Source organism: Eretmochelys imbricata, chromosome 1 (genome assembly GCF_965152235.1).
Source record: "Eretmochelys imbricata isolate rEreImb1 chromosome 1, rEreImb1.hap1, whole genome shotgun sequence".
Lineage (NCBI taxonomy): Eukaryota > Metazoa > Chordata > Testudines > Cheloniidae > Eretmochelys > Eretmochelys imbricata.
In genome coordinates, this window is record NC_135572.1 from 349033075 (window position 1) to 349047223 (window position 14149).

The window sequence follows — 14149 nt, forward strand, 5'->3', positions numbered from 1 at the left end:
AGCAAGAGCTCGCCGCCCCGCCACCCAGAGCATTACGCCCATGGCACAGTGAGCTGAGGCTGCCGGGGAGGGGGAGCAGCAGGGGAGGGGCCGGGGGCGAGCCTCGCAGGCCAAGAGCTCAGGGGCCGGGCAGGCAGGTCCCGTGGGTCGGATGTGGCCCATGGGCCGTAGTTTGCCCACCTCTGCTTTAACTACACTGTTATAGTTAAAAGTGGTACAACCCATTTCCCCCAGTGTGCATGTTGTTATGCTTGGATAAAGGTGTTCATATTGGTATCGCTTTTTTTCATATGGGAAGGGGAATAAGCTAGACTGGTATCAGGCTCCTTTATACTGGTACAACAGCATCCATACTCTGGCTTGTGCAGGTATAGCTGTATCAGTTAAAAAAGCTCACACCCCTAATTGACATAGTTATACTGGTAAAAACCTGTGTGCAGACCAGGCCCATGTCACTTGGGTCCTGATTCTGCAAGTGTGCATAAGCCTGATTCTCATTTACACTAAAACCCCTTTATACCACTCTGGCGGTGTGAGGGGGTCTTAAGATGGGAATTTACACTCAGTTTAAGGCCTGGAGCAGTGTAAAAGAGCCTTAGGGCTTGTCTACACACCGCCGCAGTGTGGACTACGGGGGTGTGAACTGCAGAGTGCACTAACTTCCCTATGACAGGTTTCAGAGTAGCAGCCGTGTTAGTCTGTATTCGCAAAAAGAAAAGGAGTACTTGTGGCACCTTAGAGACTAACCAATTTATTTGAGCATAAGCTTTCGTGAGTTACAGCTCACTTCATCGGATTCACTTCATCACTTCCCTATGTAGACCTTGCTGGCACACACTAAAAGGTACCCACTACACCTTAACATAGCCCTGTTTGAAACCGGACTACATCAATGCAAACCAAGTTCCTTTTCGTTCACACCAACACGGTCTACATGGAGCAGTTCAAGCACAATGCGCTCACATGCTCTCCAATATGCAGCCCTGTCGTCTGCCCTGCAGCACTGTGGAGATAAGCTGTTAGTGTAAATGAGCCTCAGAGCCATATGCCTGTCAACTTTATACACCAGGAGTATTCCCATTTAACTCAATGGGACCTTTCACATGCATGACATTAAACCTGGCCCCAATCCTGCAAACACGTATCCACATGCTTCACTTTTGTCCCATGAGCAATCTTATTGCCGTTAATGGGATTACGCACGGTCGCGAAGTTATTAAGTGTTTGCAGGATTGGGGCCAGGTGGCTTTTCCCCCCTCCAAAATAAAAATAAAATGTTAATTTTTTGAAAACTTTAAATTTTTAAATCAAAAAGTCTTTTGATAAGCTTTTGATATAAAAATCATTCCACAGAAAACTTTTAAAAATCCATCTATTTCAATAACTGACAGAACCAAATGATCAGCAATATAGTCACCAAAAAGAAAAGAAAAGAAAAGAAAAGAAAAGAAAAGAAAAGAAAAGAAACTTTTTTGACAAGTTCTACTGATCCACCAAGTACTTTTCACATACAGCACTGAGCAACGATCACCTGTGATTGGTTTCCCATTGACCTAACCTGGAACCAGTAGCCAATCAGCAGGGCTGGAAGAAACCATACCACATTACCAATTCCTGAGCCCTAGGTTTTCCTGGACATTTTGGCGCCAATTCTGCAATCAGGTTTCACCTGGGCACACCCCTCCTCTGCATGGAGCTCCTTTGAAGTCAAAGGGACTTTTCACATGCATGAAGTTAAATGTGTGTAGTGTTCTGATTAATTATTTGTACTGCGGTTGCTCCTGGGGACTCCAATCAGGTCCTGGCCCCATGTGCCAAGCGCTGTACAAACAAAGAGTTCTTGCCCAAAGCAGCACCCACCAGGCTCATGAATGCATGGATCCTCCCGAGTACCCCTGATTGCAGAATTGTGGCCTTTGTAATGGAATAGAACATCAGTCATTTGCTTCAAAATATTTTTCTTTTCAGTCCTCTCTCTCTCTCTCTCTCTCTCTCTCTCTCTCTCTCTCTCTCTCTTCACCTTCTCTCCTCCCCGTTTCTACATTTTATGGTTACTGTACCTGGTACCTGCCATTTCTAGTCATGGGCTTTGACAGAAATCCATCGAGCTCCAGGTCAAACAAGTTCTCCAGATCCTAAAGGAGACACAGGGAAACAGTAAAGTGTTCACCTCACGGCAGATTTCACTTTCAGAGCTCTCTGTTTCAAAACTGGCAACACACTCATTGAAGATATGATAACAGAACAGATGCAGAAAACAAATCCATAGCATTTGCCCATAACTTCAGCTTTTGTTGCAGATAGATTTTAGTTTGTCATCTTGGGGCTTGATTCATCCCTCCAGTTTTGTGCTAGTGTGAATTTAGTTCCTGCTAGGTGCAAGTGGGGAGCTGAGAGGAATTATGATTCTGCGCGTCACAGTTTCTTCCCAGGGCAACAGATCTATAGCCAGTCCCCTTGCACAGTGATGAATCTCCAGGCTCCATCTACCCCATTATTTAATATGATCACTCTTGGCCTCCACATGGGGCTATTACTTCTGAAGCAAGGACATATCTCAGGGGACCTGAAATATCCATAAAGTACAGTAGGCAGATTTACACCACAGTGGGCCCAATCCTGGCCTCCAGTGTGGACTGACACAGATTCTGTCCTCGTTTACACCAGGGTCCAGAGTATCGCCATTGAAGCCAGTGAAGTTATTCTGGTTTTACATCAGTGTCACTGAGAGCAAAATTTGGCTCCTTGACATTAGAAGGAGCTACTCCAGATTTACACAAGCAAGAAGGAAATAGGCCTAGTATTTTGTACCCAATACAGAACAATCAGGATCAACAATCTCATCATGTCATTAAAAACATTGTACCACAAAAGAGAAAACATATCTGTCTAACTAATTATTATTAACATTGGAGAGGGACACTAAACAACACAGAGCTTCAGACCATCCCTGCCTCCTGCACCATAATGTTTCAAATGTGCCCAATAAATAATAGAGTTTGGCTGAGAACTGTAACAATCAGACCCGGATCTGAACTTCCCTGAGAATCTGAAAGCATTTGGGTCCAGAGATTTAGTTCAGCTCAGGTCTAGAATTATGACTTTATTTAGAAATGTATTAAGGAACTGCTCATTGGCCCTGGTCCATTAACATCAATGGGAGTGTGATAGAAGGCGGCGGATAGAAAACAGGCCTGATGCTGCAGTCCCTAATATGTCTATTATTAAGCACCAACACTGCTCCGCTGTATATAAGACACACATTCCCTCTCTGGAGGAGCATACATTTTAAGGCCTCGACTCTGCAATCAGACCTGTGCAGGCAAAGACCTTAGCCCATGTGAAGCCTCCCAAAGCTGGAGAGGATCTGCACTGCTACACTGAGCCAGTTTCAGGATCGGGGCCTGCAAGACAGGCAAAGCTCAGACGAGAACGGGAATTCTGCCTGAGTAAGGCATACAGGGTCTAGCCAATAGCTACCCCTAATTTAATATAGGCATATTAAAGAGCAATACTGGGAATGGAAGACAAGAAGCTGTTATCCGGACGATACATGATTATAGCAGAAGGAAAAAGAAATTAAGAGGTAGCAGCAAAACTATTAAGAGAAGCAACAGACCTGATCCTGAGCTCATCAGTAGGAGCTCGGATATTGACTTCAGCGAGTGTAACAGGATCAGACCCCCTGTGGAATTACTTACATCTGGGATTTCGTCGATGACGAGATCAAAACTTCGTATTTCAGAAACAACGAATAAAAGCAGAAAGCAAATCAGCTGCTTCATTGTCTCCCTGCTTGCTTCCCAAGAGCTGCTCGCATAGGGGCTGGATAGCGGATCTCTTCTTCTCTGAGCCAAGTTCAAGGAAAAGACTGGAACTTATGCAGTATTTTGAACAAAATTTTGAAATGCTGACTTTGTTCAGGTCCCCGGTAAATATTTACCCTGTAACGCAACCCAGAGCTGAGGGGGCATGGGCGAGGGTTGTGCAAATATGGGTCACGCAGCCATACCCCTGATAACAGCTTAGCACCGGATAGGCTCCATTCTTGCCTTTGGATATTCCTGGAGGGTTTAACTAATTTGCTGCTAGATGCAGGTTTTGGAGAATTGAAAATGGGAAAGATCAAAGTGAAAGCTGACTTGAAATAAATCTGTTTACAGTAAACAAGGCAATAGCCAGTTCTCAAAGATACTGATGGAATAATACTCTGCCCGTCTATGAGGCTGCAAACCCCTGCAAACCCCTGAATGTTCGTAGTAATAGCAGCTGCCAGCCATCCTGAGAAAAAAGGCTCCGCCTGGCTTCTTAGTGAATAAATATTTAATACACACACAAACGTTTACAGACAGCATTCAGAAAATTTCTGAATAACTTCTTAAACAAAACTATTGGACATTAAACTGGTTTTTGTTCCTTCCACCGACGTCCCAGCTTTGTTGCTGTTACATAATTCAGTGCAAAGTTTCAACACTTTTATATTTTAGCACACACAGACAGACATATTGCACTCTGATCTGCTTAACAATGATTTCTCAGTCTCTTTAGTGTGGCCTAAAAAATAAGCATGTATGTCCCCTGGATCCTCTAAAGCCTGAAGAGGATAGCTGCCTCTGAACTGCCCTCCAAACATGTCCACAAGCAACAGCCCAAAGATCCTTGCAGCTAACAGCAGTTGGCTATCAGGAGGGAGGGATCGCTCAATGGTTTGAGCATCAGCCTGCTAAACCCAGGGTTGTGAGTTCAATTCTTGAGGGGGCCATTTAGAGGTCTGGGGTGAAAAAATTGGGGATTGGTCCTGCTTTGAGCAGGGGGATGGATTTAGGTGACCTTCTGAGGTCCCTTCCAACCCTGATATTCTATGATTTCCAGTGCCCAGACTAAGAAACAACTGTCTTTTGAGTTTCTAGCAAAATAAGAAATCCATGGCCTGTATCCGAAGTGGTAGAGGTATGAGGATACAACAGACACGTCTGTTGCTTCTGCATCAGTCACCCACTAACTCCACAGAGCTGTCTTCAACTTCCATATTTAGAACCTTTTCTCCCTGAGCTTTGATCAACTCAGCTCTCAGATTGTGAATGTGTGGAACCTGCAAGACTCCTTGCTGTGAAATGGAGCCCCCTCCAGGCTCACAGCTTGGGCTGTCACCCCAGGGTAGGTGGGGGCTCCAGCTGTGAGTCCCATGTGGCTGTCAGTGCCCCACACTCAGCTGTCAGTTCCCCACAATGCTCCACTTCAGTCCATGCAAGTGCTCCTGGTGAGGACACACACCACTGGAAGAAGGAGAGTAGTGTGGACACCAACATCAGTTGAATTACTGTGGTGGCTGTAGATTGACCTAAATTAAGTTGACCTAATATTGTAGTGTAGACAAGCCCTAAGAGAAGTGAAAAAACAGTAAGGTGAGTTGAAGTGACCCTGCATAGTTGCAGGCCCCCTATATAGTGAGGAATAGGAACCCTAGCGGAAACAAGAGTTGGGGGAAAAGTTTTGGTCAAAACTTCTTTTCAGATAAAAATGCACATTTGGCAACACAAACATTTTGTGACTTCATGTCACGTTCACCTAATTGTTTAGGAAAAAAACACTCAGAAATAATCAAAATGTTTCATTTCAACATTTGCAGAATAAAATGGTTTGATTTTTTAGTTTGAAACAAAGTTTTCTTTCAAAATTTCCTTTAATTGTAGTTTAAAAAATGCAGAAACCATTTAGAAATGGTCAAAATCCAAATGAAACATTTTGATTCTGTCAAAATGTTTTGTTCAGCTTAAACCAATTTTCTGTGTTTACTTTTAAAAATAGCCAACAAACGGAAAAATCTGTTATTCAGACAGCTCTAGTGTAGACAAGGCTCTGTTAGCTTCCTGCATTTTGACCACCATGCCACCCACAGTTTGGACTGGAGTTATGGATGTTCAGAGTTAGGGATGATCTAAGAAAATCAGGCCAATGTCATTCTAAGTGACCTGTCTCAGGTTGCACAGAAAGGCAGTCAGAGATGCCAGATCAGACTCTAACCCCTAACTGTTGCGTATTTGAAAACTGGTTTGGAATTGTAAGCTGTCATGTTAATTTGTAAGGGATTTCCTGATTCTGCTTGCAGGCTAGGGGGTTCTGCAGGGAAGCAGGAGATCTGGGCCAAGCAGCTACAGCAGTCAGTCTGCAGCCAGATGGCCTAGAACAAGGCAAGGAGAGTTGTACATCTCTGCTTTAGAGAACTGTCTAGTTTGTCTCTCTGTTGTGGGGTTCTTATGTGTTATTCTGGATTCTCAGAAATAAAGTAGTGTTACATTGTAACCTTCCAGCAAGAGCATTTTATGTTTTTATCTAATTTCTCTGTGTGTATGCCCTGAACTTGTAAACTAAGGCCTGGTCTATACACAGCTTTGTATGGGTATAACAATTTCAGCTAGGGGTGTGATTTCTTACCAATATAATTATACCTACACAAGCTTTAGTAAGGACACACTTGTACTGGTACAAAAGTGTAGCTTATTTCCCTTCCTGTATGAAAATAAACTATACCAGCATAATCACCGGGATAATTGCATCCACACCTGGGGCACTGTGCTGCTTGAACTATACTGGGGCAGTTAAAGTGGTACAACTCTTATGTGTAGACAAGACCCTGGTCCTGTAAGCTTGTTCAGCCGGTTTCTTTGAAAACTCAGGGAGACCCTCTGCATAAATCACCATTTTACAGTGTACAGCATTGGGGCCTAAAGGATTTTCCTTTAAAAACTGACTTCCTGCCTTTCTGTGTTTTACTTTTCCGCCTGTATAAGGCGTTCCCCCCCAAACCATTGTGGGTTAATTCTTATGTGGAAATACCAAACCCATGTGATGTGTAACCACTAGATGGCATGAACTGCTCAAAGATCATTTCCAAAAGAGCCTGGAAATGCTCAGACAAACAAAGCCCAGGGCACTCCGGGAATCTCCATCACTGGAGATTTTTAAGAGCAGGTTAGACAAACACTTGTCAAGGCTGGTCTAATATTTAGTCCCGCCATGAGTGCAGGGGACTGGAGTAGGTGACCTCTGGAGGTCCCTTCCAGTCCTATGAGTCTATGAATGTATTAAACAGAGCTAGATAAACTTTCCAGTGGTGAGAAAAATCTCATAATATACGTAGTTGTTAATTAGATTGTACAAGTCACTACTAAATACTAGCCCTGCTCACCCTCCCTGGGTAAGATTGCAAGACGCACTCCATTCTAGGGGCTAAATTCTATCAGCAAATGCTCATGGACAGCTCCTGGTGAAGTCAATGTGAGTCACGGGTTGTCACAGGATGACTAGCACCTTTAAGAGGTAGTGGGGCCAGCCCCACCTGTGCCTTGCTCAGCTCCCTAAGTGGGGAAAGTTATTGCAGCCACAGGCAGGTAGGTCATATAACTAAATCAGTCCCAGGCCTAGTGATGACAGAGAAGCCAGTGATGACAGAGAGCCAGGGAGGAGACAGTGAGTAGATCATTTGAAAGAGGCTTGCCGGCTGAGGGGGTGAGGAGAGGATTAAAAGGATTGAAAGGGGCCAGCTCTGACACTGGCCAAGAAGGAGAGCAGTGAGACTCCTGACCTATGTGGGGAAGCCTACGAGAAGTATCTTAGGCCGTGCCTGCACTGCAGACCGTTTGCCGCGGTGTTTTGCTACGCACTACAGTGAAAAACAGGCTGCTTCCCTTCTGTGGTGTGTAGCTACGCATGTCAGTGAAAGGCTCTGGCAAGGCCGGGGGAAAGCTGTGGGGAAAGTGTCCAGCAGCAGGGAGCTGCCAGAGCCTTTCCCCACTGCCAGAGTCTTTCTCTGCTGCTGGAGCCTTTCCCTGCAGTGGAATAGAGAGCCAGGTAGGGTACTTACCCACAGGGTTCAGGTGTAATTTGACTCACCTAAGCAGTGCCTCACTGCCTACATCTCCATTTATACCGTGCTAGGAGGGTGTGTAGTGTATGTATTCTATACACCACCAGAAGGAGTGTGCAGTGGATAGGTGCCAATTCTGTAGGTGCTCCAGCCCCGGAGCACTCTTGGGAAAAAAACAGTGGGTCCTTAGCACCCACCGTCAGCCCCACTGATCAGCGACTCCCCCTCCCTCGCAGCGCCTCCCGCCCACCATGTGTCAGCTGTTTAGCGGTGTGCAGGAGGTGCTGGGGGGGGAAGGGAAGGAGTGAGAGCAGGATGCACTCAGGGGAGGGGGTGGAATGGGGGCTGGGAGAGGTGGGGTGGGGATGGAGCAGGGATGGGAAGAGGCGGGGTGGGGATGGGGCTTTGGGGGAAGGGTGGAGTTGGGGCGAGGTGGGGCTCCAGCACCCCCAGGGAAAGTGGAACGTCAGCGCGTATGGTGCAGTGTAGACGCACCCTTACAGAGGCCCTAGAAGGAGGGCTGTAGCACTCCTGGCTCAGGGAGGGGGAATCTACCTGAATTAGCACACGAGGACAGTTGTGAGAACTTTGAATCAAGGGGAAACAAGGGGTGGACTTGAGAGGCTAATCATTAATAGAGAAGCTGTCAGAGACTTAGTAAATGAGACCCCTTCCTAGGGGGAATCTCATTTTAAAGTATTCTGGCCTGGGAGTGACATCCTACAAGAGTCAGACAGGGGAGCAGAGAGCAGCACTCCTGCAGGGCTACGCCATGGCACAAGGCGGGCACCCTACGAGATGGTTGCCTGTCACACTGGTGCTTACATCAGGGCAGACTCTTGCTATAAACACATTATCTTTGCTTGCAGCTGCCTCGAAATCTTCAAAATATCTTTTTTGAAAGGGGTGCTGATGGGTAATTAGGAATTATTTTGCTCACTACAAACATAAGGCATGATATGAAATGTTCACATTTCCCGTTGTAACCTGTATTTATCTCACAAGGATTTGAAAGGATACAGGAAAGAATGGAATGCATCTGTAGGCCAGCACAAACCTGTTACTTAACTCACTATAGCACAGACATTCCCACTGCCGCAAAATGGGGAGGAACTTCAAAGCCTCCTGATGTGCAAATAAATACATTGCAGTGGCTTCCAAATTCTCATCTTTTGCACAGCCACCCTTAAGCGAACTGCAGTAGGATATGCAGTGGCGGGGCGAATAACAGGGGCTGCGTTTTCAGCCTGCGATGGCTTGATGTATAGCACTGTGGCCCAGTATGGTTTGAAGGAGGGCATGTACTGCAACCCAAATAAAACAAAGACCTGAAAGTTTACGGTCCCACAGTTCTGGGTTGTAAAGCACAAAGAGAAAGCAATTCAGGGCATCCATCAGAAATTATTAATCATTCTAATTCTAATTACAATACCCAGAGTAGGTCATACTTTCCACAGTACGCATCCGATGAAGTGAGCTGTAGCTCACAAAAGCTTATGCTCAAATAAATTGGTTAGTCTCTAAGGTGCCACAAGTACTCCTTTTCTTTTTGCGAATACAGACTAACACGGCTGTTACTCTGAAACCAGAGTAGGTCAGAAACATTCAGATGAAACATTTTTTCACTGGAATTTCCTGATTTGTTGAAATTGGATTGTTCTGTGGGGATGGTTCAATTTCAGCATATATTCAGCAGACCTGGCCTCCCACACAGGTTTCAAAACCTGACTGGTTTCCTGCCAGCTCACCCACCCGGTTCCTTAACAGCCCAGCTGCCAGACTGTCTCAGTGAACCCCAGGGCCTCCAGGATCCACGACTCCAAGACAGCCAGCCAGGGAAGGTGTCATGGTGCAAGGGGTCCCTTTTCATTCTGAATCGGAATGGAGGCAAATTTTGAAATATCGAAATCCTCCAGAAAATGGAATTATCTTTTTCCTCCCAGTGACAATAATAGTAACAAAGAACTACTTAAATTTCCTATAATCATTTTCAGGAACATAGGCATTGCCAGACTGGATCAGACCAAAAGTCCATATAGTCCAATATCTGGTCTTCAACAGCGGCCATATCCAATGCATCATAGGGGATTGGCTTAATCCCAGAAGCATGAGGTTTAATATTATTTTTAATATTAAAAATATCCAATTAATATCCAATTTTTTAAATCCTATTTAATCATGATAACTCTGGATGTTCTATAGATATTCAAATGTCCAATCCCGCTATGAACCTTGCTACTTTCTAGGCCCCAATGATTTCATGTGCCAATGAGTTCCACACTCTAATTATGTGTTGTGTGAAAAAAATATTTCCTTTTCTCAGTTTTGAATTTCAATTCTGGAAATTCCTTGCCATGAAAAAATTGGTGGTTTTGAATTTTGCCCCTATTTGGGACAAATTTTTTTTCAAAAATGAGACGTTTTTCACAGGAGGAGGATTTCCATTTTCCAGCCAGCGCTAATCAGATTTCCCCCATGTATTCTGATCACTGTCTATACAAATAAGTACTGTACTTAATATGGCTCCCACCACTGTAGCATCTGGGAACCTCACAATCATGAATGAATTTAAATTGATAACCCACCCCTGTGTTATACTTTATCACTGTCCCCAGCTGACAAATGGAGAATTGCGATACGATGTAGATTAAATTACTCATCCAAAGGGTGTGTCTACCCTGCAATCCTGGGGTGTGATTGCCCCTCAGATGGATATGCCTGAGTTCACTTTGATCTAGTTAGCTTGCATAATGGAGTAGTGAAACCATAGCAGCCCAGACTATACAAGCCCAGCTGGAGCCCTGGAAAATGACTCATGCAGCTAGCTCATGCTGACCCCAGTGCAGGGGTTGCTTCACCATTCCAGTACCTGAGCTAGCTAGATTAAAACCAGTAGGAGTATGTCTACATGAGCTGCACTCACATACTGTGCTGGCAGTGTAGACAAACCCTTAATCACAAAGAGGAAGGCTGTAGTAAAGCAGGGGCTAATCCAGATCGCTGGAGTTCCAGGTAATCACTTAACCACTGCCATTCTTCCTCTCTTTATACGTGTGCATGAGTGATATGCTGTCCTTTGTCTGCATATGCAGGTTCTACTAACCGCATTGGAGACTGTTTGGGATTCACAGGCTGCAATGCACTTTGGGGTTCTTGTGCATGAAAAGTGCTGTCTAAATAATCCAAGGCATTACTTACCATAGACTGCCCGCCCCAACATTTATTTAGCCAGCAGAGTGAAAATCAGGGCCCCCCGTTCGGCCTGTGGGTTTGCCTGCCTGTGTAACTGAAGGCGGAGTATGGCTCAGTGTGTGTGTCTGTATGTAAACACAGACAGTTTCATTGAAATAATGCGATCCCTCCTGGATCAGGGAGCGCAGAGGCTTAGTTGTCAGGTCATGCCTTTGCAGAACATTTCTGTTCATACTGGCCATGGACATGCCATGCAATGTAGTGCAGCAAGCCCCCACCCACAGAACTCCTACTGATTTTGCCACGGGTCCCGTAACGGAAGACAGCACCCAACCTGTCTAATGTGAGTAAGTAAGCACGAATAATTGCTTATCTCCACCTTGGTTGACATCCCAAGCTGGATGCCAAGCACGTTGGCCCCTAGAAAGAGAACAGCATGTTAGAGGGCGGAGGGAAATGTACTCAGCTATGATCCCCTGCCTCGCGTTCGAACATCAGCCCCACTTTGAGCTTGAACAGCAGATATTGGTGTCATTTAGTGACAGCCTTGGGTGCCTTAGCTGAGGACATGAATACAGACCTAATCACATTAGACATAGCTATATTCTTTCTGGCTTATTGTCTTCAGTCTGTTGGTTACGCTCCCCCAGCCATTCACCCTTTGGCCTGATCCTCTGCTCCTTTACCCAGCTGTAAATCAAGAGTAAATCCAGTGACACACCATTGTGCTTTCTCCCAGGCTGCCTCTGAGGCTTGGGAGGAGCTCTCTGGAAACAAAGTTGGCCACCTTCAAACTTTCCTTTGCTGTGAGGCCTGCAAGTAGCTTGACGGTGGTTATGCATCTGGCGTGCTGAGACCACCGCTGTCATGCTGACAGTACTGTCTCATTGCTTCCCCGTGCTCCCACACCTATTGTCTCTTGTCTTATACTTAAATAGTAACCCTCTTTTTGTTCTGTGTTGTACAGGGCCTAGCCCAGTGGGTCCCGGTCCGTGACAAGGGCTCCAAGGTGCTACCACAAGACAAATACATAAAAATAACAACAAAGTCAAGAAAGACACAGAGGTGTGAAACCAGTGCAGTGGGGCACTATGTGTGCGGGGGGCTAACAGGGCCTGATTTGGATCTCACGCACACTGCTCTTACACCAGTGTACCTCATTTGACTTTTGTGGCGTTACTCCTCATTTACACTGATGTAAGCGAGTTCAGCATCAGGCCTCTCAGGCACAACTTACACCTTCTTTTTTGGCCTTCCCGGTGTGGGAGCTACCTCAGTGTAGACTCAACTAGGGCTGAGTTTAGCCCGGCACTGCAGAGCCTGGTGCAGGGATGGCGGGAGATGGACGGCACCTCCCCAGACTTCGATGCACAATGCACCCACCATTCCTGTCACTGGCAGGGGTCAGAAGGGAGGTCTAGTTGCTGGACCGACTCAGGAGCTGTCGGTTTAATTTGCAGCTCACCCACAGACTCCCTGTAGCTTAATCTACCTTGTGCCTCAGTTCCCCGTCTGTGAAATGAGGATAATACTTTCCTATCTCACAGGGGCGTTGTGAGGATACCGCCCGTAATGGCTGCGAGATGCTCAGGTACTAAGTGACAAGGGCCATGTGTGTACACAGATAAAAAGGTAGGCACAAAACCAGACTTCTTGTAGGTTTTTCCTGAAGATGCACCAGCTATTCCACATGCTGCCATATAATGTCTCTGCATCCTGCTCAGGTCTGCTCTGTACTCGGGAGAGTTTTCTTAGGTCACTTGAGTGATTGTGATCTGATTTTATGGAGGTGTTGAGTGATGGCAGTTCCCATAGATGTCCACGGCAGTTTTCCTGGATGCACAGAAAATCCTATATATAGCGCAGGTCAATCAATCCCTCTCATCTTGTGGATGCAACAGGGCGCTGTTACACTGCAGTTATGTGCTGACTGAAACCACTCGAGGGCAGTCCCTTAGCAGGAAGGATGGCCTTGTCATTAAAGCACTAGAGTGGGCCTCTGAATAGCTGGGTTTAATTCCCACCGGTGCCACGAGCTTCCTATGTGACCTTGGACAAGCCACTTAATCTCTCTGCCTCCATTCCCCATCTGTAAAATGGGGACAGTAACGCTTCCTTTCTCCCACTGCTTGTCTATTTTGGTTGTAAGATCTTTGGGGCATGTGCTGTCTCTTACTATGTGTATATACGTGTCCAGCTCTCAGCGTAGCAGGGGCCTACATCGCATCTGGGATCTGTAAGTGCTACTGGAATATAAATAAATCTTCCCCCAAGGTGATAACTCCTGGGCTAAATAAACTCTAGGGCTGAAGGTTTGAAAATCTGGTGGAAGGGAATAATGCCCCGTCCTAGCCAGCTGGCACCACTGACTGAGCACAGAATGTTTCAGACAGCTGAGAGGTGTGTCTGCTCACAGCCCTTGCTCCCGCAGGGCTCGGGCTCTGCTAAGGCTGAGATCAACTGGGGTTTTAAAGCAACATGATTTTGGACAGGATGGGACGGGGAGGGGCTCTTTGCCACTGGCACAGGAGAAGAGTCGGGAGGTTGGAAGATGGAAGGGGGAGCGGGGCTCTTGTCACTGGGGAAGATTCAGAATAGCTGGCAGGGGACAGCAGGGCTCTTGTTGTTGGCCAGGGCTCGGGGAGAGGAGTCTAGAATTTCTCAGTGCAGGTGCTGACAGGGAATGAGGCGGTTCCAGGGGCTCGATGCATGTTCTGCGGACCAGGGCAGATTCTGGCCAGAGCCCAGTGCAGAGCCACTGGAAGGCCTCCTGTGGCAGGTGTCCAGCAGCCCTGGGAGGTGATGGGAGAACAGTAGCTCCTACATACCTATCATGTTCCCTGGGGGGGGCCTGGAGTAACTGGAGTAGGGTGAGGTGCAGCACTTCTGACTGCTCAGATTATCTCCTGGGTGGCGGTGTTGGAGAAGAGCCTATAGCTACCAGGGTCTGACCTGGGCTGGGGATTGGGGAACTCACCAGTGTGTGGCCTACGGAGTCAGACCCAGGGCTTCCGGCACTTCTTTTACTCTTTGGTAAAGCGATAGCAAGGAATTCCCAGCCCTGGCTGCGAGCCTGGAAAAGGGGCTGGT

General features: G+C 46.4%; 1 protein-coding gene across 1 annotated transcript in view; it reads right to left on the bottom strand.

Moving 5' to 3' along the window:
* Positions 1-3785, bottom strand: part of ITIH2 (inter-alpha-trypsin inhibitor heavy chain 2) — a 38635-nt gene extending 34850 nt beyond the window's left edge. The window contains exons 1-2 of the mRNA XM_077807893.1: positions 3702-3785; positions 2061-2135 (exon numbers count right to left, since the gene is read on the bottom strand). Of these exons, the coding sequence (XP_077664019.1) occupies positions 2061-2135; positions 3702-3785 (159 nt within the window). The remainder of the gene's footprint in view (positions 1-2060; positions 2136-3701) is intronic.
* Between the last annotated feature and the right edge of the window lie 10364 nt (positions 3786-14149).